At 42.0% G+C, this 26,497-nt stretch overlaps 1 protein-coding gene across 1 annotated transcript in view; it reads right to left on the bottom strand.

Annotated features, from left to right (window-relative positions):
* The window catches only part of LOC110537871 (GDNF family receptor alpha-4-like), a 98,554-nt gene that overhangs the window by 51,086 nt on the left and 20,971 nt on the right, over positions 1-26,497 (bottom strand). Inside the window, exon 2 of the mRNA XM_090191386.1 lies at positions 2,184-2,453. Coding sequence (XP_090047512.1) covers positions 2,184-2,453 — 270 coding nt within the window. The remainder of the gene's footprint in view (positions 1-2,183; positions 2,454-26,497) is intronic.

Raw genomic sequence — 26,497 nt, 5'->3', positions numbered from 1 at the left:
TCTGATGCCACTCCAATACCTTGACTTTGTTGTCCTTAAGCCCTTTTGCCACAACTTTGACAGTATGCTTGGAGTCAATGTCCATTTGGAAGACCCATTTGCGACCAAGCTTTAACTTCCTGACTGATGTCTTGAGATGTTGCTTCAATATATCCACATAATTTTCCTGCCTCATGATGCCATGTATTTTCTGAAGTGCACCTGCAGCAAAGCACCCCCACAACATGATGCTGCCACCCCATTGCTTCACGGTTGGGATGGTGTTCTTCGGCTTGCAAGCCTCCCCTTTTTCCTCCAAACATAACGATGGTCATTATGGCAAACAGTTCTACTTTTGTTTCATCAGACCAGAGGATATTTCTCAAAAAAATATAATATTTGTCCCCATGTGCAGTTGCCAACCGTAGTCTGGCTTTTATTAATGGCGGTTTTGGAGCGGTGGCTTCTTCCATGCTGAGCGGCCGTTCAGGTTATGTAGATATAGGACTTGTTTTACTGTGGATACAGATACTTTTGTTGTTTCCTCCAGCATCTTCACAAGGTCCTTTGCTGTTGTTCTGGGATTGATTTGCACTTTTCGCACCAAAGCACGTTCATCTTTAGGAGACAGAACGCGTCTCCTTCCTGAGCGGTATGACGGCTGCGTGGTCCCATGGTGTTTATACTTGCATATTATTGTTTGTACAGATGAACACAGTAGCTTCAGGCATTTGGAAATTGCTGCCAAGGATGAACCAGACTTGTGGAGCTCTTGGCTGATTTCTTTTGATGTTCCCATGATGTCAAACAAAGAGGCACTGAATTTGAAGGTAGGCCTTGAAATAATTCCACAGGTACACCTCCAATTGACTCAAATTATGTCAATTAGCCTATCAGAAGCTTCTAAAGCCATGAAATCATTTTCTGGAATATTCCAAGCTGTTTAAAGGCACAGTCAACTTAGTGTTTGTCAACTTCTGACCCACTGGAATTGTGATACAGTTAATTATAAGTGAAATAATCTATCTGTAAACAATTGTTGGAAAGATTACGTGTGTCATGCACAAAGTAGATGTCCTAACGGACTTTCCAAAACTATAGTTTGTTAACAAGAAATATGTGGAGTGGTTGAAAATGAGTTTTAATAACTCCAACCTAAGTGTATGTAAACCTCTGACTTCAACTGTATGTAAGTGATAAATGCCGACGTCCTGTACATTAATGGACGATGGAGTGGGACAAGGTGGAACCGTGTCCCTTTGCAAAGTAAATTTTTCCAAGGTAATGTAAAGAAAGGAGGCATTTATCCCACTTATACCACAGTTCCCAAATAAAACAATACTCAACCACAAATTTACCAGTATAATTTGTCGTTTTTGAATGTATTTTTATTAGCCACTTCCTACTTTCTCATATTTTGGTTGCTAGAGATGCAACCCAGTCGTTCGTTCATTGTTCAGTCTATACAGTCCATTGTGCAACCCTTGACTTTTTCCACATTTTGTTACATTACAGCTTTATTCGTAAATGGATTAAAAAACAAATCCTCAATCTACACACAATACCCTATAATGAAAAAGCAATAACAGGGAAGTGTTTTTTTTTGCAAATGTATAAAAAACAGAAATTACTTATTTACATAAGTATTCAGACCCTTTGCAATGAGACTCGAAATTGAGCTCACGTGCATCCTGTTTCCATTGATCATCCTTGAGATGTTTCTACAAATTGATTGGAGACCACCTGTGGTAAATTCAAATGATTGGACATGATTTGGAAAAGCACAAACCTGTCTATATATGGTCCCTGCATCGATGTGCGCTTAGAGTTGGGAAACAAGCTCAGGGTGTGTGTTTCAAATAAATCAATGAAACAAACATGTAACACAAACAACACACTGACATGAAAATAGAGTCAATAACACCTGAGGAAAAAAACCAAGGGGAGTGACAGATATAGGGATGATAATCACGGAGGTGATGGAGTCCAGGTGAGTGTCATGAGGCGCAGGTGCGTGAGACGATGGTGACAGGTGTGCGGGATAATCAGCAGCCTGATGACCTAGAGGCCGGAGAGGGAGTATACGTGACAGTACCCCCTTCTCGACGCGCGGCTCCAGCGCAGGACGCGGTCAAAGGGGACAAACCCGTGATTCAGGAGCGGACCGGTCAACACTGCTGATGCGCGAGAACCTGTCACTCCACCTGAGGCACGGGAACCTGTCGAGTCAGCTGGGGCGTGGGACGCTGACAGATTGGTTGAGGCAGGGGAGCCTGGCGACCCGGCTGACGCATGAGAACCTGACGAGCCGGTGGAGGCAGGGGTGCCTGGCAATCTGGAGGAGGCATGAAAGCCTGACGAGCCGGCTGAGGCAGGGGAGCCCGGCGATCCGGCTAAGGCATGAAAGCCTGACGAGCCAGCTGAGGCAGGGGTGCCTGGCGATCTGGAGGAGGCATGAAAGCCCGACGAGCCGGCTGAGGCAGGGGAGCACGGCGATCCGGAGGAGACATGAAAGCCAGACAAGCTGGCTGAGGCAGGGGAGCCTGGCGAGCCGGAGGAGGCAGGGGAGCCTGGCGATCCGGAGGAGACATGAAAGCCAGACAAGCTGGCTGAGGCAGGGGAGCCTGGCCATCCGGCTAAGGCATGATGAAAGCCCTATGAGCCGGCTGAGGCAGGGGAGCCTGGGGATCAGGCTGAGACATGATAGCCTGTAGCAGTTCCCGGATGTAGCAGTTCTTGGACCTGACGTCATTACTCTGACACAAAAAATAAAAAGTACTTCCTGACGCTTCCCTTAGGTGAGGTGTTATTCTGTACCGATGTGCGCTGGGAGTCGGGAAGCAAGTTCAGGGAGTGAGTGTTTAAATAAATAAAACGTAACATAATACAAAAGATACACAAGAAACACGAACAATGCACTGACAAGAAACTGAAACAGAAACAATAATGCCTGGGGAAGGAACCAAAAGGAGTGACATATATAGAGAAGGTAATCAGGGAAGTGATGGATTCCAGGTGAGTCTGATGACGCACAGCTGCGAGTAACGATGGTGACAGGTGTGCGCCATAATGAGCAGCCTGATGACCTAGAGGCCAGAGAGGGAGCACATGTGAGAGTCCCACAGTTGACAGTGTATATCAGAGCAAAACCAAGCCAGGATGTCGAAGGAATTGTTCACAGAGCTCAGAGACAGGTTTGTGTCGAGGCACAGATCTGGGGAAGGGTACCCAAAAATGTCTGCAGCATTGAAAGTCCCCAAGAACAAACATTTCTACAAACCTGTTTTTGCTTTGTCATTATGGGGTTTTGTAATGCGTTTGTTTAAGCAGTTTTCTATTGATATTCATTTGGATATATCCAAATGAATGATGATGCCCGATTTTGCCTGCCATAGCTAGAAAAGTTTGCCTTCTCGCCAGGACACGCGACACTGTTCATTTTATCCACATTTAGTTATCTTACAGCTTTATTCAAAAATGTATTATAGTTTTATTCCCCTCATCAATTACACACAATATCCCACAGTCACAAAGTAAAAACAGGTTTTTAGAAATGTTGGCTAATTTATAAAAAACAAAACTGAAATTTCACATTTACATAAATATTCAGACCTTTTACTCAGTACTTTGTTGAAGCACCTTTGGCAGCGATTACAGCCTTGAGTCTTTGGTATGACGCTACAAGCTTGGCACACCTGTATTTGGGGAGTTTCTCCCATTCTTCTCTGCAAATTCTCTCAAGCGCTGTCAGATTGGATGGGGAGCTTCGCTGCATAGCTATTTTCAGGTCTCTCCAGAGATGTTCGATTGGGTTCAAGTCCAGGCTCTGGCTGGGCCACTCAAGGACATTCAGAGACTTGTCCCGAAGCCACTCCTGTGTTGCCTTGGCTGTGTGCTTAGGGTCATTGTCCTGTTGGAAGGTGAACCTTCAACCCAGCCTGAGGTCCTGAGTGCTCTGGAGCAGGTTTTCATCAAGGATCTCTCTGTACTTTTCTCCGTTCATCTTTCCCTTGATCCTGACTAGTCTCACAGTCCCTGCCACTGAAAAACCTTCCAACAGCATGATGCTGCCACCACTATGATTCACCGTAGGGTTGGTGCCAGGTTTCCTCCAGACATGACTCTTGACATTCAGGCCTAAAACTGTAATCTTGGTTCCATTAGACCAGCGAATGTTGTTTCTCATAGTCTGAAAGTCTTTAGGTGCCTTCTGGCAAACTCCAAGCGGGCTGTCATGTGCCTTTTACAGAGGAGTGGCTTCCATCTGGCCACTTTACCATAAAGGCCTGATTGGTGGAGTGCTGTAGAGATGGTTGTCCTTCTAGAAGGTTCCCCCATCTCCACAAAGGAACTCTGGAGCTCTGTCAGAGTGACCATCGGGTTCTTGGTCACCTCCCTGACCAAGGCCCTTCTCCTCCGATTGCTCAGTTTGGCTCTAGGAAGAGTCTTGGTGGTTCCAAACTTCTTCCATTTAAGAATGGTTGAGGCCACTGTGTTCTTGGGGACCGTCAATGCTGCAGAAATGTTTTGGTGCCCTTGCCCAGAGTTGTGCATCGACACAATCCTGTCTTGGAGCTCTACGGACAATTCCTTCAACCTCATGACTTGGTTTTTGATCAGAAATGCAATCTCAACTGTGGGACCTTATATAGACAGGTGTGCGCTTCTCAGAATCATGTCCAATCAATTGAATTTACCACAGATGGACTCCAATCAAGTTGTAGAAACATTTCAAGGAGGATCAATGGAAACAGGATGCACCTGAGCTCAATTATGAGTCTCATAGCAAAGGGTCTGAATATGTACGTAAATAGGTATTTATGTTTTTCATTTTTTATAAATTTGCAAAAAATTCTAAAAACCTGTTTTCACTTTGTCATTATGGTGTGTTGTGTGTAGATTGATGAGAAACATTTTTTCATTTAATCAATTTTAGAATAAGCCTGTAATGTAACAAAATGTGGAAAACGTTAAGGGGTCTAAATACTTTCCGAATGCACTGTACCACAACATGGTGTGATATGGCTCCCTGGAATGTTGCTGAAGCGTAATCCCTGAAAAAAGGTAGCCTTTACTTTTATTGAATGGCACAGCCCGGAGTTGTTTATCTCGATTTTACCGCAGGTACTTGCCGCAGAGACAATACTAACACACACATTTTATTTACTGGAGAGAAAACTCATTGTTAGCTTGCTTTGTGCATCTCCGCAGCTAGATAGCTAGGTAGGTCACAAGCAAACTCAATGATCTCTCACAAATATAGTTGTTTCCATCCAGCCTTGGAAACAGCAGGTAAAATGTGGAACATATGGGAGTATTTCACTTGTTTTAGTTTTGCCTCTTGCGTAACCGCATCATTGAAACAGACAGACTAGTGAAATTCATGTCTATCACTGTCCACAGCGAGTCATCAAATGTGGTAAAGAAAGAGCTCTCAGCAAGAATCTAAGCTAATGCTAGCTAGCCAGCAAGCTAAATTTACCTGCCATGTTTCTTCCTGTTTTAAAACCTGCCTCATAAAATGCCAGCAAGCAAATATCAACGAGATATGCTGAACTTTTGGGCTTTGTTAGTTTGTTTTCTCACATCAATCAAGACTGCTGATCTTTCTCTCAGTCTCAGTAGCAGGAACACCAGTCTGGAAGGTTTGCTACTTCACCAATGGCTTTATAGAGATGGGAGAAAGCTACAACAGTTTCAAGATTATCTTATGTTTCAAACAGCACCGCAATATGTTGTGTCTAACCTCAAACAGGTTTCTCAGGTTCAAAGGGCATGTACAAGACTACTGAGGCAGGTAATCTCAAGCAGAAGCCGGTTCTCTGAATCTACACTGCTGCCTCCCTCCAACATGGCTCAGGCACTGAAAGAAATATCAGGTGCAGGCTTATTACGATGCAGGCCATAGGATCTGCAGGGCAATGAATCAACTGCAAAGAGTCAACTGCAACTGCAAAGAATCAACTGCAATAACAAAGCTGCTTGGGACTGAGACTCGGGCTCTTGTAGTTTCCACTGCCCATTTTTTGGGAGGCTGATGAAAGGAGTGTTTGCCAAAGGCTTTTTCCCACATGAGGTCACAGCTCCGACCGGTAATGTTATCGAATCTAACTCGAATCTAACTCAATGGGTGACAGAGGATGGCACGAGGGCCTCCCAAACTTCCTCAACTTCTGCCTTATATGGATGGAAGCAATGCACAGCATATGGGCCATGGGATTGGGCAGGCATGGCTTACTCCCTATCTGTGAAATGTCATTCCTCCTCACACCTTTAGAGAAGAGCAGAAGCACTGACTTTACAGTGCAATTAAAGTATCAATTTGTGAAAAATTACACCAAATCTGTTGAACTTTTATCAACAAACTTTGTTCTTGCATGAAGGACTAGTGCTCTGAAAGAAAGGCCTCTAATATTACAATCATTATGACCAGTCGTCCAGACCATAATTGTCGATGCCTATGTTGCAAACCCTTCAAGAAAATCATTAGCAAACAAAGGACGGCCAGTGCCGCTTCATTTGACTGGTTAACACAAAGTCTGTGTTAAATCCCCTGCCTCTGAGAAAGGGAGAGAGAGTCAATGGGCCTAATATGGAGTGGTTCTTCTCCAGGGGCAGATCCCTGGCAGTGGGCCTGTGTTAGCCGCCACTCAACACAGACCTGTCAAATGCTTACTGACATTCTTTCAATCCAATTAATTAGGGCCTAACAAGCTATGGGAATTGGTGGGATTGAGTCTGGAGTGATGACAGAGGCAGAACTCTTTTACAGATCCACCCGACAGCATGTCAGAGACTTCACAATAATGAGGTGGGTGAAGGAACTTGGTGGCTCGTGTCATGTACCTTTGCTGACCTAGAGGGTAGCTGTACTAGCGAGGTCTGGGGTAAATTTGGGGTTTCTCCCCCTGTAACACTTTAGTAGAGTGCTTAAATGTCAAATCCTGGTCAGAGTCAGTCACAGTTATAGTAACGCTTCGATTGCACTGCATGGCTTTGTCACCATCACCAAACCAAAATAAAGAGCATAACTGCAATATAATAATTTGTGACTAAGACCACATTGGACATATCACAATGTTGGACGAGGGGGAAGACTTGTTCTGTGCATTTAGGATTTGCAATAACCATTTGCCTTCTCTTCCCTGAGGCTTAAATAATGAATCAAGTAGCGGTGAGCGAAGGTGGCAGCCTATCCTGCATAGAGCAGCTGTTGTAAATCCACTGAATCTTCCAGAGACAGGTGCCCTCCAGCCGGTAATGGTTTGTTCCCTTTCCTGGAACACTGGAGAAATCCGGCAGCACCACTCCAATCTCAATCATTACAAGGTTATACAGCATTTCCAATGCCAGCATTGATGTCCTATGACTTTGTAGATAGATACAATTACTGAGCGACCAGAGTGAAGACAGCTGGGCCTGTTGGGTCAAAGGATTAACGGTATGTCTGTATATTGTTGCTATTACGCCATTTCATATATTTAGGCTGCTGTCCATCAAAGATATCAGATTTCTTGGTATAGGCCAGACAGTACTGATCCGATTTGTTATTTGGAGCCAAACATTTCCAGTCAGACTTTTATATCAACAACCACAATGAGTCCACTTGACTGGTTTAATTGATTTGATTAACTGAAGAGCCCTTCATGAAAATAAATGTCACTGGATTAATTTAGGTGAAAAACGATTTGGTGCCATGGCCTGGTATATATACTTTGGGCTGTGCCTACTGATAAGACTGTATTTTATTCACTGTGCTTGTAGGCAAACATTGTAATGGCCCCATAGTAATTAAATACCATGGAGATTAAGGCCACATTTATGTTTAATAAAATAATAAGAAAATAAATTAAATACATGCATAGTGGTGAATATAAAACCTGTTCAGTTAGTGGAGCCCATTCATCCTGCCTGGCATTAATGCTGTGTTGCAACCACAATGAAATTAGACAGCTGCATCCATCATAGCTTTGCCAGCAATGTCTTCTTACAGCTCACTTCCAGGCTCTGTCTCCCGTTTTCAATTATGTATTTTGTGTACTCTTCCCCCTGTTTTCCTCAGTTTCTTTGGCTCACATCTCCAAAATTTCAGGCACTAAAAAGGGATAAAAAAGGGATGCATCCTGTCAGAAATAATTTTAGATTTTTTGGAAATAAAGATGAGAGGGATACCTAGTGGACACAAACATTTCATCCGAAAGATATCAACTGTACCTCTTCATGTTTACTGATGCAAGAGAAGTTGAAAGAAACGTGAAACAAAACAACTCCAATAAAACAACACTATGATGGAAGTTACTAAAAAAAAATTTAGCCCAGAAGGGACAGGAAGAGGTCCATGGTTTTCACCTCCAATCTCAACTCTTTCAAAACCGACAGGCTGCAATTTCAAAAGTCTGACATTTAATTCAAGGAATTATTTCCCTTAGGATCTTACAAAACTATGGTGGACCACCGGTCCGCAGCCCTGTTTTCAATTGACACAGGTAAACCGACTGCTGATGCAAAATCTGAGGGGGAGTCAGTCAGCATTTAAACACTTAATCACATTCGCTCTCATCACAGATGGAATATTAAGTAAACATACTCATTCTCACTCAAATACAAAGCCATCAAACTGACTGACACTAGATAAATGGAAAAGTGTTGGGCTCAACAGCGAGGTTAAATATAATTAAATATGAAGACAGTTTTAAATGCCCAGACAATGGTAAGGGAACAGAGGGAACCAACAGGTAGCAAAAATGTAATATAGCCATCCTGTCTCTGTAGCTTTCTAACGTTGTGTTCTACTGGCAAGAACATCATGATGATTGGATCTCAAGCAATAATGTCAGGGTCTGAATTGATAATTGGATGCTCAATATGTCTCCTTTAGCTAAAAAGATAATGAGATTCAGTCAAAATGACTTGTTTTATCTAGTCAAGTCAACTAAATTTGGTACATGTGTTGAGTTCACAAAAAATACTAAGTTGAGCAGACTTCAACTCACTCAAAATGTCAAGACGTATTAAAAACATTTGAATCAGCTAAGAACTACATGCTTACTTCACTTAGAAATGCAGCTGTATTGACAATTTGTTTTAAAGTTCAACACTGGAGGAAAAGGGTCCATATCAGAGGATATATTTACATGACACTAGTTTTGTGGATATGCACCATATCCTGACAAATTCTAAATCCAGATGTTCCTTTTAGACATAAATGATATAGGGATCACTCTGAATATCACACATGGACATTTCCTATGGCCAGATATGGACTCCTTCAATATCCTGAGATATGTGACATCCTATTTTCTCTCTTCATGACAAATACTGAGTGTATACATTGAATATACAGTGCCTTGCGAAAGTATTCGGCCCCCTTGAACTTTGCGACCTTTTGCCACATTTCAGGCTTCAAACATAAAGATATAAAACTGTATTTTTTTGTGAAGAATCAACAACAAGTGGGACACAATCATGAAGTGGAACGACATTTATTGGATATTTCAAACTTTTTTAACAAATCAAAAACTGAAAAATTGTGGGTGCAAAATTATTCAGCCCCCTTAAGTTAATACTTTGTAGCGCCACCTTTTGCTGCGATTACAGCTGTAAGTCGCTTGGGGTATGTCTCTATCAGTTTTGCACATCGAGAGACTGAATTTTTTTCCCATTCCTCCTTGCAAAACAGCTCGAGCTCAGTGAGGTTGGATGGAGAGCATTTGTGAACAGCAGTTTTCAGTTCTTTCCACAGATTCTCGATTGGATTCAGGTCTGGACTTTGACTTGGCCATTCTAACACCTGGATATGTTTATTTTTGAACCATTCCATTGTAGATTTTGCTTTATGTTTTGGATCATTGTCTTGTTGGAAGACAAATCTCCGTCCCAGTCTCAGGTCTTTTGCAGACTCCATCAGGTTTTCTTCCAGAATGGTCCTGTATTTGGCTCCATCCATCTTCCCATCAATTTTAACCATCTTCCCTGTCCCTGCTGAAGAAAAGCAGGCCCAAACCATGATGCTGCCACCACCATGTTTGACAGTGGGGATGGTGTGTTCAGCTGTGTTGCTTTTACGCCAAACATAACGCTTTGCATTGTTGCCAAAAAGTTCAATTTTGGTTTCATCTGACCAGAGCACCTTCTTCCACATGTTTGGTGTGTCTCCCAGGTGGCTTGTGGCAAACTTTAAACGGCACTTTTTATGGATACCTTTAAGAAATGGCTTTCTTCTTGCCACGCTTCCATAAAGGCCGGATTTGTGCAATATACGACTGATTGTTGTCCTATGGACAGAGTCTCCCACCTCAGCTGTAGATCTCTGCAGTTCATCCAGAGTGATCATGGGCCTCTTGGCTGCATCTCTGATCAGTCTTCTCCTTGTATGAGCTGAAAGTTTAGAGGGACAGCCAGGTCTTGGTAGATTTGCAGTGGTCTGATACTCCTTCCATTTCAATATTATCGCTTGCACAGTGCTCCTTGGGATGTTTAAAGCTTGGGAAATATTTTTGTATCCAAATCCGGCTTTAAACTTCTTCACAACAGTATCTCGGACCTGCCTGGTGTGTTCCTCGTTCTTCATGATGCTCTCTGCGCTTTTAACGGACCTCTGAGACTATCACAGTGCAGGCGCATTTATACGGAGACTTGATTACACACAGGTGGATTGTATTTAACTTAAAAAGTTTGAAATATCCAATAAATGTCGTTCCACTTCATGATTGTGTCCCACTTGTTGTTGATTCTTCACAAAAAAATACAGTTTTATATCTTTATGTTTGAAGCCTGAAATGTGGCAAAAGGTCGCAAAGTTCAAGGGGGCCGAATACTTTCGCAAGGCACTGTACCTACGTTTTCTCAGCACATTCAATATATTAAGCTAAGATCATATCCGGATCTTGATATGCTTTTTGAAATGCTGAAAATAAGGACAATTTCTAACACATTTCTGGGTTTTCAGCACATGCTCAATAATTTGACAAATATGAAATTCATATTTTTCTTTCATGCACAAATCATGTTTGGATTCCGTCAAGATATCATACATTATATAGTATGGCCTGATATTGACTCATTAGATATCCCAAGATAGGCCTATGTGGACATCTCTATATGATAACAAACACTGACAGTAGGCCTACATAGTATATTTTTCAGCACATACAATGCTTTTGACTGAGGTCCATATCAGGATCTTGTTATGCTTTTGATATGCTAAATATGGACTATTTCTGATACTTATTTGAGTTTTGAGGACATGCTCAATAATTTGACTAATATTAAAGGGGACTTATGGAAATGTCATATTTCAGTTGTTTATTTGAATATATTTGCGAAAATGTCCAAAAACCTGTTTTTGCTTTGTCATAATGGATTTAGAACGTCAGCTAACTGTAATTGTAAATTGCCATATTGGCATTGTTGCGTCACTGGCAGGAGAGAAGATTTTGGAACTCCCAAAAATGGCTGAATTACAGAGTAGCTCAGAGTCTGAGAATTCGTTTTTACAAAGAATTTAATCATATTAGTTAGGGAGCCAATAAACCTACTGAAGCCATTCATGTTTGAGCCGATCGTTGCCCAAGATCAACGAGTTTGTTCTCGTAGCAGTAGCTACACAGACATGCCGCCTGAAACACCTCAGCTAGAGGGTCGGCGTAGCCAAACACACACTGGTGTGAGTGGGGATGCTGCCAGATAATGGCTAGAGTATGTATGTGTGTTGTAGAGAGATGGTGGCTGTATTACATCCAGTCAGAGGTTCCTGTCGGCCTGTCTGGATGGCAATGTATTTATTGGACGTGTCACCAATCCTTATGAAGGACTTCCTGGCAGAAGAGGTTACTCGACCAGTCAGCAGCCAATATACCAGTTAAATAATTGGTGAAATTTTGCTTGATTATACATTTAAATGTTAATATCAGTAGTGGCTAGGTGCTAAATATATATAATCACTATCCTGTAACAATGTTTATCACCAGCGCTGTTTGGCACGATGATAATTATTAGACGACCGGAGTTCGAAATGCAGTCATGAATCATGAAATCTCATTCTAACCAATAATGGGGCGTGCTCATTATAAATACATTGTGATTTAGTTTCGGTATCAGACTAACTTTTGTTATGATTTTGTTTGTTCACCCGATGGGCACAAGGGAGAATTGGACGAGGTGTACAGCGTCTCATCCCTGTGTGTGTCGTTTCTTCCATAAATCGTGCATACCCAGAAGCAACGGCATTGACATAGGGTTTGAGTTTGAATAAAACCAGTAAATTTACTAATCTATTCTAGCCTGCTGTCATTTGTTTAAAGACATAGATCTAACGCCTAAAGTAAAAATAGTATTAGTTAGCTTGTACACTATAATATGTTCAAGCGTAACCAGATAAACTTGCTATAAAGATAAAACTAATGTTGATATCATGGATGGTCCCTCCTTGCATCTACACCTCTGTCTATGAATTTGAGAGTGGTTACACTTCTCCAGCCCCATCCCTCAGCTTTTTACCGAAAGATGAGCAGGGAGACACTGTGTTATTGTTTCTACTGCTGATTGCCACTTTAAGAAGTTATGATGCAGATTAAATACACACCAGAATATGTTACAGAAACTAGAATAATGTCCTATCACTCAGACAGTTAGTGAATACACAGCATCCAACACAGGAAATTATCAATAATTCAATGTATTAAACAAAACCCATTTTTATATCAAAATAATAACCACGTCCTGACCTTAGTTCCTTTTTTATGTCTCTATTTTAGTTTGGTCAGGGCATGAGTTGGGGTGGGCATTCTGTTTTGTTCTATGTGTTAGATTTCTATGTGTTTGGCCTGGTATGGTTCCCAGTCAGAGGCAGCTGTCAATCGTTGTCTCTGATTGAGACCCATACTTAGGCAGCCTGTTTTCCCACTATGGGTTGTGGGTAGTTGTTTTCTGTGTCTGTGTTTCACCATACAGAACTGTTTCGATTTTCATTGTTTCACTTTGGTTATTTTGTATTCAGTGTTCAGTTATATTTTATTAAAATGGACACTTACCACGCTGCGTTTTGGTCCGATCTTTCATACTCCTCATCAGATGAAGAAGATCGTTACACAGTGGTTATAGAAGGTGCAACAGTTCAACACCTCGTGAGCAAATGTCAGATAGCTTGTCATAGCTGAGCATTCATAGGTTGAGAGCGAGTTGATACAGCAGGACTGGGACAAGGTAGCACATCCATTGAAACGGGTTAAAAAAAATCAGTGGAAAAACAATTCCACTCCGATTCTCTTTATGAATAGGTGTATCTTTGAATTCGCTGTTGAATGGCCTGCTCTATCTCCATTTTCGGGAACACCAGCCCGCTTCCCTAAAGTGATTGATAGTATTTACTGGTGCACACTGTGATTCTGATTCTGAGCTCTCAGGTTGATACAGCGAGTTATGGTCTTCACTGATCTCACTCTCCATCTGCTCCATTTGTGGCGTATAGGGGCAGGCCTCAAAGCAAATCAAATCAAACTTTGTCACATGCGCCGAATACAACAAGTGTAGACTTTACCGTGAAATGCTTACTACAAGCCCTTAACAAATCTCCAAATGAGCTTCAATGCTATACAACACTCCTTCCGTGGCCTCCAACTGCTCTTAAATGCTAGTAAAACAAAATGCATGCTCTTCAACCGATCGCTGCCCACACCCGCCCGCCCGACTAGCATCACTACTTTGGACGGTTCTGACTTAGAATATGTGGACAACTACAAATACCTAGGTGTCTGGCTAGACTGTAAACTCTCCTACCAGACTCATATTAAGCACCTCCAATCTAAAATTAAATATAGAATCGGCTTCCTATTTCACAACAAACCCTCCTTCACTCATGCTGCCAAACATACCCTCGTAAAACTGACTATCTTACCAATCCTTCAGCTATGTCATTTACAAAATAGCCTCCAACACTCTACTCAGCTAATTGGATGTAGTCTATCACAGTGCCATCCGTTTTGTCACCAAAGCCCCATATACTACCCACCACTGCGACCTGTATGGCCTCGTTGGCTATTCCTCGCTACATACTCGTCGCCATACCCACTTGCTACAGGTCATCTATAAGTCTTTGCTAGGTAAAGCTCTGCCTTATTGCAGCTCACTGGTCAGCATAGCTACACCCACATATAGCACGCGCTCCAGCAGGTATATTTCACTGGTCATCCCCAAAGCCAACACCTCCTTTGGCCGCCTTTCCTTACAGTTATCTGCTGCCAATGACTAGAACGAATTGCAAAAATCACTGAAGCTGGAGACTTATGTCTCCCTCACTAGTTTTAAGCATCAGCTGTCAGAGCAGCTTACCGATTGCTGCAGCTGTACACAACCCATCTGTAAATTTCCCATCCAACCAACTACCTACCTCATCCCATATTTGTTTTTTGCGCACCAGTATTTCTACTTGCACATCCTCATCTGCACATCTATCACTCCAGTGTTAGTTGCTAAATTGTAATTACTTGTCCACTATGTCCTATTTATTGCCTTACCTCCTTACTTAATTTGCACACACTGTATACCGATTTTTCTATTGCGTTTGTAACGGATGTGAAACGGCTAGCTTAGTTAGCGGTGGTGCGCGCTAAATAGCGTTTCAATCGGTGACGTCACTTGCTCTGAGACCTTGAAGTAGTGGTTCCCCTTGCTCTGCAAGGCTTTTGTGGAGCGATGGGTAACGATGCTTGGTGGGTGACTGTTGTTGATGTGTGCAGAGGGTCCCTAGTTCACGCCCGGGTATGGGCGAGGGGACGGTCTAAAGTTATACTGTTACACGTTATTGACTGTACGTTTGTTTATCCCATGTGTTGTTGTTTTTGTCGCAATGATTTGCTTTATCTTGGCCAGGTCGCAGTTGTAAATGAGAACTTGTTCTCAACTGGCCTACCTGGTTAAATAAAGGTAAAATAAAGAAATTCAATAAAAATGTATTTAAAAACCAATAGAAGAACCATAAATTGTATTCTAAAACTCACAAGCAGCTAGTTCAGAGACCTTAAAACCATTGTAATGTCTTGGTCAGTAACTTTGCTGCAGCATTCTGTATGTTTTGCAGTTGACCAATGGTTTTATTGGGTAGACCAGACAGGAGAGCATTACAGTAGTCATGCCTGCTTGTAATAAAAGCATGGATGAGTCTCTCTGTGTCAGTCAGAGAGAAACTACCGCACCTTGGGCCAATGTTCCTTAGGTGGTAAAAAGCTATTTTGGTCACATTCCTAATGTGTGATTTGAAATTTAGTTCAGAATCTAAAATAACACCTAGGCTTTTTACCTGGTGTTTTATCTTTATTGCATATGAAAAAAAATGTGCAACTATATTCTCTCTCTGTGCTTTGGCTCCAATGATAAGCACGTTGGTCTTGTCTTGATTTAGCTGGAGGAAGTTGTGAGCCATTCAAGTATTTAAATCACTAATACAGTCTAATAATTTATCCTCTGGTGACAGAACTGTAAAGTTGTGTATCGTCTGCGTAGCAGTAAAAATCAATGCTGTGCTTTCTGATAACGCTGCCAAGGGGTAACATATACTATAAACTGAACAGTACCAGACCCAAAATCAAACCTTGTGGAATGCTACGTGATATATATTTTCTCTTGAGTTATGTTGGGTGACAAACACTGCCCAAAACCAATTTAGAACTGGACCGGAGAGGCCAACCCACCTCTCCAGTCTGTCCAGAAGGACATCATAAGTTCCCGCCTAGCGAACCACTGAGTTAGACCACACACCATTTACACACTCATTTGTGGCACCCAAATAAAAAAATGAACTCCACAGCAGAAAATACGTGGTTCTTGTTGCTAGGCTACCACTTGCAGTGCTTTTTGTTTGCATGCGTCTTTATGCAGAGGGAATACAACAATTATAGCTAGTGTCTGAAATAATGATATGGATTTAGTGTAGGGGTTACCGACCGACCATCATCAACATCGCTGACTGGAGTGATTGGAGGAGGCGGCACAAGTCAAAGCAATGGACCCTGAGGTAACGTTAACCTGTCATGACTTGTTGACTAGGATAGCGTTTGACACTGGACCACTTTGTTGCAACTCTAGTTGATATAACTAGATAATTGCGTCTGAAGTGTTTTGTGTAACACCCCCCCGCCCCCCCCCCCCAACAAATAACAATAGCAAGCAACTCAACTGCAACTAAAATTGCAACACAGTTTCTCTGATCGTGGACTACAGGAAAAGGCGGGCCGAACAGGCCCCCATTAACATCGACAGGGCTGTAGTGGAGGAGGTTGAGAGTTTCAAGTTCCTTGGTGTCCACATTACCAATGAACTACAGTGGGGAGAACAAGTATTTGATATACTGCCGATTTGGCAGGTTTTCCTACTTACAAAACATGAAGAGGTCTGTAATTTTTATCATAGGTACACTTCAACTGTGAGAGATGGAATCTAAAACAAAAATCCAGAAAATCACATTGTATGATTTTTAAGTAATTAATTTGCATTTTATTGCATGACACAAGTATTTGATCACCTACCAACCAGTAAGAATTCCGGCTCTCACAGACCTGTTAGTTTTTCTTTAAGAATCCCTCCTGTTCTCCACTCATTAACTGTATTAACTGCACCTGTTTGAACTCGTTACCTGTATAAAAGACACCTGTCCACACACTCAATCAAACAGACTCCAACCTCTCCACAATGGCCAAGACCAGAGAGCTGTGTAAGGACATCAGGGTAAAATTGTAGACCTGTACAAGGCTGGGATGGGCTACAGGACAATAGGCAAGCAGCTTGGTGAGAAGGCAACAACTGTTGGCGCAATTATTAGAAAATGGAAGAAGTTCAAGATGACGGTCAATCACCCTCTGTCTGGGGCTCCATGCAAGATCTCACCTCGTGGGGCATCAATGATCATGAGGAAGGTGAGGGATCAGCCCAGAACTACACGGCAGGACCTGGTCAATGACCTGAAGAGAGCTGGAACCACAGTCTCAAAGAAAACCATTAGTAACACTCTACGCCATTATGGATTAAAATCCTGCAGTGCACGCAAGGTCCCCCTGCTCAAGCCAGCACATGTCCAGGCCCGTCTGAAGTTTGCAAATGACCATCTGGATGATCCAGAGGAGGAATGGGAGAAGGTCATGTGGTCTGATGAGACAAAAATAGAGCTTTTTGGTCTAAACTCCACTCGCCGTGTTTGGAGGAGGAAGAAGGATGAGTACAACCCCAAGAACACCATCCCAACCGTGAAGCATGGAGGTGGAAACATCATTCTTTGGGGATGCTTTTCTGCAAAGGGGACATGACGACTGCACCATATTGAGGGGAGGATGGATGGGTCCATGTATCGCGAGATCTTGGCCAACAACCTCCTTCCCTCAGTAAGAGCATTGAAGATGGGTCGTGGCTGGGTCTTCCAGCATGACAACGACCCGAAACACACAACCAGGGCAACTAAGGAGTTGCTCCGTACGAAGCATCTCAAGGTCCTGGAGTGGCCTAGCCAGTCTCCAGACCTGAACCCAATAGAAAATCTTTGGAGGGAGCTGAAAGTCCGTATGGCCCAGCGACAGCCCCGAAACCTGAAGGATCTGGAGAAGGTCTGTATGGAGGAGTGGGCCAAAATCTCTGCTGCAGTGTGTGCAAACCTGGTCAAGAAATACAGGAAATGTATGATCTCTGTAATTGCAAACAAAGGTTTCTGTACCAAATATTCAGTTCTGCTTTTCTGATGTATCAAAAACTTATGTCATGCAATAAAATGCTAACGAAATAACATCATAAATATTTCCTTACCTTTGATGATCTTTCATCAGAATGCAGTGCAAGGAATCCTAGTTCCGCAATAAATCGTTGTTTTGTTCGATAATGTCCATTAAAAGTTGGCGCCGGTCCAGGCGAACTCGGACGAAAGCTTCAAAAAGTTATATTCCAGGTCGAATAAACCTGTCAAACTAAGTAGAGAATCTTCAGGATGTTATTATCATATATATCCAATAATGTTCCAACCGTAGCATTCGTTTTTGTCTAAAGAGTAATGGAACGCAAGGCGATATAATAAGTACTGTGCGTCTCCAGGAACTGCCATTCTGACAGACCAGTGACTCAAATAGCTGCCATCTGGTCCCACATCACACTAGGGGCTTCATTCCACGTTCTACTGACTGTTGACATCTAGCGAAAGGCGTAGGAAGTGCGAACAGATCCATATCTTATTTGGATGTGAATAGGCGATGAGTTGAAAATCAACCAGCCCCAGAATTTCCACTTCCTGTTTGGAAGTTTGCCTGCCCTATGAGTTCTGTTATTCTCACAGACATAATTCAAACAGTTTTAGAAACTTCAGATAGTTTTATATCCAATAGTAATAATAATTTGCATATATTAGCATCTGGGACAGAGTAGCAGGCAGTTTACTCTGGGCACCTTATTCATCCAAGCTACTCAATAATGCCCCTCTGTCACCAAGAAGTTAACACAGTGTCCAAAGAAGGGCCAGATGTATACAGAATGGTGTCGTCTGCGTAGAGGTGGATCAAAGAATCACCCACAGCAAGAGCGACATCATTGATATATACAGAGAAGAGAGTCGGCCTGAGAATTGAACCTTGTGGAAACCCCCATAGAGACTGCCAGAGGTCCGAACCACAGGCCCTCCGATTTTACACACTGAACTATATCTGAGAAGTAGTTGGTGAACCAGGCGAGGCAGTCATTTGAGAAACCAAGGCTGTTGAGTCTGCCGATAAGAATACTGACGTCTTGATGTCTATAGTATTCTCTTGGGTATGCAATCTGGTTTCTGTTCAGGTTAAGGTTATGTGTCACTGCAACCTTAAAGGTCCTCAATGATGTCACCATTGCCTTTGATTCTAAGCAATATTGTGCTGTATTTTTATTGACTTGGCCAAAGCTTTGATAAGGTATTCCATTCCATCCTTGTGGGCCGGCTAAGGAGTATTGGTGTCTCTGAGGGGCCTTAGGCCTGGTTTGCTAACTACCTCTCTCAAAGAGTGCAGTGTATTAAGTCAGAAAATCTGCTGCCTCAGCCATTGCCTGTCACCAAGGGAGTACCACAAGGCTCAATCCTAGGCCCCACGCTCTTCTCAATTTACAACAACATAGCTCAGGCAGTAGGAAGCTCTCTCATCCATTTATATGCAGATGATACAGACTTACACTCAGCTGGCCTCTCCCCGGATTTTGTGTTAAATGCTCTCCAACGAAGTTTTCTTAGTGTCCAACAAGCTTTCTCTACCCTTCACCTTGTAATGAACACCTCCAAAACAAACGTCATATGGTTTTATAAGAAGAATGCCCCTCTTCCCACAGGTGTTATCACTACCTCTGAGGGTTTAGATCTTGAGGTAGTCACCTCATACCATTACTAGGGCGTATGGCTAGACGGTGCACTGTCCTTCTCTCAGCACATATCAAAGCTGCAGGCTAAAAGTTAAATCTAGACTTTGTTTCCTCTATTGTAATCGCTCTTCTTTTTCCCCAGCTGCCAAACTAACCCTGATTCAGCTATATTACAGAGACAAAATGTATAGATCGGCAGGTGCTCTCGACCGGATAGATGTTCTTTAGCATTCAGCCATCAGATTTGCTACCAATGCCTCTTATAGGACACATCACTGCACTCTATACTCCTCTGTAAACTGGTCATCTCTGTATACCCGTCACAAGACCCACTGGTTAATGCTTATTTATTAAACCCTCTTAGGCCTCACTCCCCCCTATCTGAGATATCTACTGCAGCCCTCATCCTCCACATACAACACCCGTTCTGCCAGTCACATTCTGTTAAAGGTCCCCAAAGCACACACATCCCTGGGTCGCTGCAGCTAGCAACTGGAACGAGCTGCAACAAACACTCAAACTGGACAGTTTTATCTCTTCATTCAAAGACTCAATCATGAACACTCTTACTGACAGCTGTGGCTGCTATGTGTGATAGATTGTTGTCTCTTCCTTCTTGACCTTTTGTGCTGTTGACTGTGCCCAATAATGTTTACACCATGTTTTGTGCTGCTACCATGTTGTGTTTCTACCATGTTGTTGTTTCGTTGTGTTGCTACCATGCTATGTTGTCATGTGTTGCTGCCTTGCTTTGTTGTTGTCTTAGGTCTCTCTTTATGTAGTGTTGTGTTGTCTCTCTTGTTGTGATATGTGTTTTGTCCTATATTTATATTGTATTTATTTATTTATTTTAATCCCAGGCCCCAGTCCCCGCAGGAGGCCTTTTGCCTTTTGGTAGGCCGTCATTGTAAATAAGAATTTGTTCTTAACTGACTTGCCTTGTTAAATAAATGTTAAATAAATAAAATAAATTACATAATTACATTATATAATTGAAATGTCATTATTTATTTTTCCATATTTTCCTAATTTGTTTCTGTGATAAAAAAAAATACAATTAACACTAAAATTAAATTCTTTAAGAGTCCTGTGTAGTATTTTAGCATTTTGATACTTTGTGCAAGGCAACTGATGAGCATTAAAAACTTTGGCTGGAACTTCCCGAGTGGCGCAGTGGTCTAAGACACTGTATCTCAGTGCAAACTGCATTTCTGCAGATGCCGGTTCGAGACCCGTGCCGGCCACGACCAGAAGACCCATGAGGCGATGCACAATTGGTCCAGCGTTGTCCGAGTCAGGGGAGGGTTTGGCCGGCCGGGATGTCCTTGTCCTATCGCACAGTAGCGACTCCTGTGGTGGGCTAGGCGCATGCACGCTGACACGGTCACCAGGTGCATGATGTTTCCTCCAAGACAAAATGTTTTTTTGTGGATGGGTATAATTTGCATGTATGAAATGTATAATAGTAATATTTAAAAATACTAAATCGTGTAATTTTGTATACATTTATTTAAATTTGCATCGAGTCGCTTCTGGTAAAGTCGGCTGAATTCTGGTAGACGGAAACGGACAGATGTACTTGGGCCGATTCTGGGCGTCATTCATTTTAATTCCGGGCCGAGTCGGACACCTGATTCCGTGCCGATTCAATCCATAGGGCCGTTTCCGAGACCGATTCCTCATTGCTAACTGGGGCTCCTGTAGGCTACCCGCGCACATTCATCCACTCACAAAATAATTTCACCATCCAAACCCCAACAACAAACCCCAACAGTGCACTGTGCACCTGCAATTTGAGTGGAAAGAGACATCAGTTACAAAACCCTTACTTGTATTGGAATGGCATTCTGCGATTGTCATTAGGCCTACACTTGTAGCCTAAATTGATGCATCTACTGTTGTCCACGAGCGCCTCGGTCTTGGCCACCCATCTTTGCCTTGTCTGCAAGCGTCTCCGCAACCCATCTCTGCCTTGACAAAATGTAAGTGTACTCAAACCACAACGCAATTTTGAGCGTATACCACCCGGTTTCTCGTCAAAACATTTTTTAATGCGGCTATGCAGTAATGTTAAATAATGTTGTAATAGACTATAGTTTTTTGGGCATGTTGTATTAATTGTGATAGGCTGGCATTTTACAGGTACGGCGTACCCCCTCTTTTTATTTTGCCGGGACACCGTACCGGACCATAATGCCTTACTTTCACCCCTGGCCTTAATGAGTAATCACTGAGGTTTACAGCAACCTGAGATAAAGTATGCACTCTAGTGTGGTTGGCATTATATTTTCTATCGGTGCATTATAAAGTTAGAATAATATCCTAGAGCTGAAATTGGCTGTCTTTAACCATCAACCTAAATGCACACAATGCTCTCCATGGAATTGGAAATATCAGAATATCTGTGGGCTTATTTCTTACAATCCAAGACCCAGTATAGTACAGTATGTACCCTTTTATTGCACCACCATGTGCAGACTTGGAAATTGCCATCATTTTGAATCCCCAGGGTTAGCAATGTGCAATGGGAGCAGTTTGAAGTGGTGTAAAGAACTTAAGTAGTATTTTCAAGTATTTTTACTCAAGTAGTTTTTTTGGGATATCTGAACTTTTTACTCCATACATTTACCATGACACCCAAAAGTACTCGTTACATTTTGAATGCTTAGCAGGACAGGAAAATGGTCTAATTCACACACTTTTCAAGAAAACATCCATGGTCATCCCTACTGCCTCTGATTTGGCGGACTCATTGAACACATGCTTCGCTTTTATATGAAGTGTTGGAGTATGCCCATGGCTATCCGTAAATAAAATAAAAACAAGAAAATGATGCCATATAATTTGCTTAGTATAAGGAATTTGAAATTATTTACACTTTTACTTTTGACACTTAAGTATATTTTAGCAATTACTTTAACTTTTGATACTTAAGTATATTTAAAACCAAATACTTTTACTCAGGTAGTATTGTACTGGGCGACTTTCACTTCTACTTGAGTCATTTTCTATTAAGGTATCTTTACTTTTACTCAAGTATGACAATTGGGTACTTTTCCCACCACTGGCAGTTTGATCAAACAGGATGTTCTATCTAAAGATTGAGATTATTATGCGAGTTGAACCTCCATCCACATCAACCGCACTGCTGCCTCGTCAGTAGGCCATATAAATGCATATGGTTGTCTACATAGGAGGTGATCTATCTACACTGTGCCTTCGTTGATCTGGAGTATTGAATTGTTGCCTTTGCTGAATTAGGTAGGACAGATGGCTCAAAAACACAGACTGAAATTACTTCAGAAATTAGCCATTGTAAATCCCAACACATTAAATACTGCAAGCTACTGTGAAAACGAAAGACAATGATTGAATACGTAAGCTGGAACATTGCATCATTATGCTTCTGTTGAGGTAAAGCTACAGTTATGGATATATACCAGCAAGATCCAACTGTTATCGACAAAAGCCCCAAACCCCTTAATTATACATCACTTCTGCCCTACCCTGAATTCAAAATCTAATTGAAAGGCTAGTATGCTCTAACCCCAATGGAACTAACTAGCGACTGCGCATAATTACTGTAGATGACGTGGTTAGTTTCAAGGATTTTAAGACCATTGACCTTCGTTTTTCAGAGATGAAAATGGAAAACAATCCAATTAACTTAAACAGACATCCTCTCTACCGTATGCCAATTGAATGGATATTAAATCATATTATGTTATGATTCTCAATGCATAACTGTATTAATTTCACTTCGGCATTCCTCACCTCCAACCTCTACATTTCTCTAAAGAAGACAGTCCTCGAGTTGCTGAAGATAATATCAATACTGAGGCAGGCTATAGTGCAAATGTCTATTCTCATGTTAGCCCTCTGTTGATGAGCTGGAAATGCCAGGGCCCGAATTCAGATAGGAATCATCAACTCTGGTGTTATGGCCGTGTCAATAACCACAATAATATTAACATTAGGTCAGGGTTAACATGTCAGTGTTGTCTTGACTAATAGATAGTTTACAACATGAGACTCTCCTTTCTCACTCGCACACTTCAGAGACACGAAATCAATAGCGACTTCATCCAATCATAAGGAGTGTCTGTCATTCAGCAACGATGCCGAAGCATTGTCTGAAATTATTAATATGGGGGAATGCGTCACCGTTTCTGTACTACAACTGTTGCTCTGAAATATGTGAAATGATCAGGCCAACAGTTTAATTAAAAAAATAAATATTTCACCTTTATTTAACCAGGTAGGCTAGTTGAGAACAAGTTCTCATTTACAACTGCGACCTGGCCAAGATAAAGCATAGCAGTGTGAACAGACAACAACACAAAGTTACACATGGAGTAAACAATAAACAAGTCAATAACACAGTAGAACATTTTTTAAAAGAGTCTATATATATTGTTCAATGCAGCGGCAGTAAATTAGGGTACCAGTAAATTGTGGAAGTTAGACCAGGCGTACAAATATACCGTACATTGTGGTGCGTTCCAGGGGGGGCAAGGGGTTCATTGCTGTACCCCCCTGAAAACCTCTACTTAAAGTAAAAGTAGCCTTCTTAAGAAACTACTCAATTATGAGAAAATAAGTATCTGGTCAGAAAACTACTTAAGTACTAGTTACAAATGTACTGATTTGCCTAGTTAAATAAAGGTACAAAATTTTTTAAAATCACTCCCCCCCTCGATTTCCCAGACTCCAATGTCCTGTCCGCCCGGTGAATGGAAAATCCATCGAGTTGGATAGCAGTGGGGGTTATCTTGTCTGAGAGCCATGTTTCTGAAAAGTAAAGAATATTGTAATTCCGAGAGTCCCGTTGGTAGTGAATTCGCAATCAGAGGTCATCCATCTTACTATCAAGAGACTACATTCGCCAGTTGAATGGATGGAAGAGGTGGCTGGTTTTCACCCTTAATCACACTCTGTAACGCTGGCGTTTCCTCTTGGGTAGCCCACTGGGTTGTAATTACAAAAATAATTTCACATGACCATCCCCTTGTACTGTAAAATAAATGTAACACCATCCCCCCTCATAAAATTAACTAAAAATAATTGTACGACTACAAATAACAATAACTGTGTTTATAAATGTGGATATGTACTTCACTTTTGTGGCACAGTCGATGCAACACAGGGCTATGGGCCAGAAGGTTGAGGGTTCGCCGAACACCACAGAGGAACTCACTCTCCCTGCCTGTTTCATTAGTTCACAATCTTTCGCCGGTTGCAGACAATGATCAGCTAGGGGGAAATCTGATTTTCAACATTTTGATGGATATTATCCACAAACAGGTTTCTGTGCCAACGCACCACATAACCAATAAACAAAACCAAAACACTCCAACTTCAGGCACTTCAATATCATGGTTGTGGTGTTTTGTAAAATATGTTTCTTTCCTTTCAACAAATTGCCACTGCACAATTTGGACTAATTGATTGTATTTGTCAGTTAAAAATATATATATACACAAATAATTTAAAACGTTACCGGGATTACACAATAAAGTCGGGGACTTATTTCCATTTTGGACCCTACATTTGCTACAGCATATGCTACAGTAATACAGTGCATTCAGAAAGTATTCAGACCCCTTGACTTTTTCCACATTTTGTTACATTACAGCCTTATTCTAAAATTGCTAAAAAATCATTTTTTCCCCTCATCAATCTACACACAATACCCCATAATAATAAAGCAAAAACAGGTATAATTTTTTTGTTGCAAATGTATTAAAAACAGATATACCTATATACCTATAAGTATTTAGACCCTTTGATACGAGACTCGAAATTGAGCTCAGGTGCATCCTCTTTCCAATGATCATCTTTGAGATGTTTAAACAACTTGATTTGAGTCCACCTGTGGTAAATTCAATTGATTGGACATGATTTGGAAAGGCACAGCACTGTCTATATAAGGTCCCACAGTTGACAGTGCATGTCAGAGCAAAAACCAAGCCATGAGGTCGAAGGAATTGTTCACAGAGCTCCAACACATGATTGTGTCAAGGCACAGATCTGGGGAGGGGTACCGAAACATCTCTGCAGCATTGAAGGTCCCCAAGAACACAGTGGCCTCAATCATTCTTAAATGGAAGAAGTTTGGAACCACCAAAACTCTTCCTAGAGCTGGCAGCCCGGCCAAACTGAGCAAACGGAGGAGAAGGGCCTTGGTCAGGGAGGTGACCAAGAACCTGATGATCACTCTGATAGAGCTCTAGAGTTCCAGAAGGACAACCATCTCTGCAGCACTCCACCAATCAGGCTATTATGGTAGAGTGGCCAGACGGAAGCCACTCCTCAGTAAAAGGCACATAACAGCCCGCTTGGAGTTTGCCAAAAGGCACCTAAAGGACTCTCAGACCATGAGAAACAAGAGTCTCTGGTCTGATGAAACCAAGATTGAACTCTTTGGCCTGAATGCTAAGTGTCACGTCTGGAGGAAACCAGGCAACATCCCTAAGGTGAAGCATGGTGGTGGCAGCATCATGCTGTGGGGATGTTTTTCAGTGGCAGCAACTGAGAGACTAGCGAGGACCGAGGGAAAGATGAATGGAGAAAAATACAGAGAGATCCTTGATGAAAACCTGCTCCAGAGCGATCAGGACCTCAGACTGGGAGGCAAAGGTTAGGAGCAAACAACCCTAAGCACACAGCCAAGACAACGCAGGAGTGGCTTCGGGACAAGTCTCTGAATGTCCTTGAGTGGCCCAGCCAGAGCCTGGACTTGAAACTGATCGAACATCTCTGGAGAGACCTGAAAATAGCTGTGCAGCAAAGCTCCCCATCCAACCAGACAGAGCTTGAGAGGATCTGCAGAGGAGAATAGGAGAAACTCCCCAAATACAGGTGTGCCAAGCTTGTCGCGTCTTAACCAAGATGACTCGAGGCTGTAATCGCTGCCAAAGGTGCTTCAACAAAGTACTGAGTAAAGGGTCTGAATACTTATGTAAATGTGATATTTTTAATTTTTTTTAATGAATTTGCCAAAAATTCTGAAACCTGTTTTTGCTTTGTCATCAGGTGTGTAGATTGGTGGGGGGGGGGAAACAATTCAACCCATTTTAGAATAAGGCTGTAACGTAACAAAAAGTCATGGGGTCTGAATACTTTCCGAATGCACTGTATAAGGACTGAATGTGTGTCTAATTTACAC

Source organism: Oncorhynchus mykiss, chromosome 12 (assembly GCF_057628025.1).
Source record: "Oncorhynchus mykiss isolate SJ-2025 chromosome 12, ASM5762802v1, whole genome shotgun sequence".
NCBI classification, from domain to species: domain Eukaryota; kingdom Metazoa; phylum Chordata; class Actinopteri; order Salmoniformes; family Salmonidae; genus Oncorhynchus; species Oncorhynchus mykiss.
This window is presented reverse-complemented; position numbering and strand designations above follow the sequence as displayed.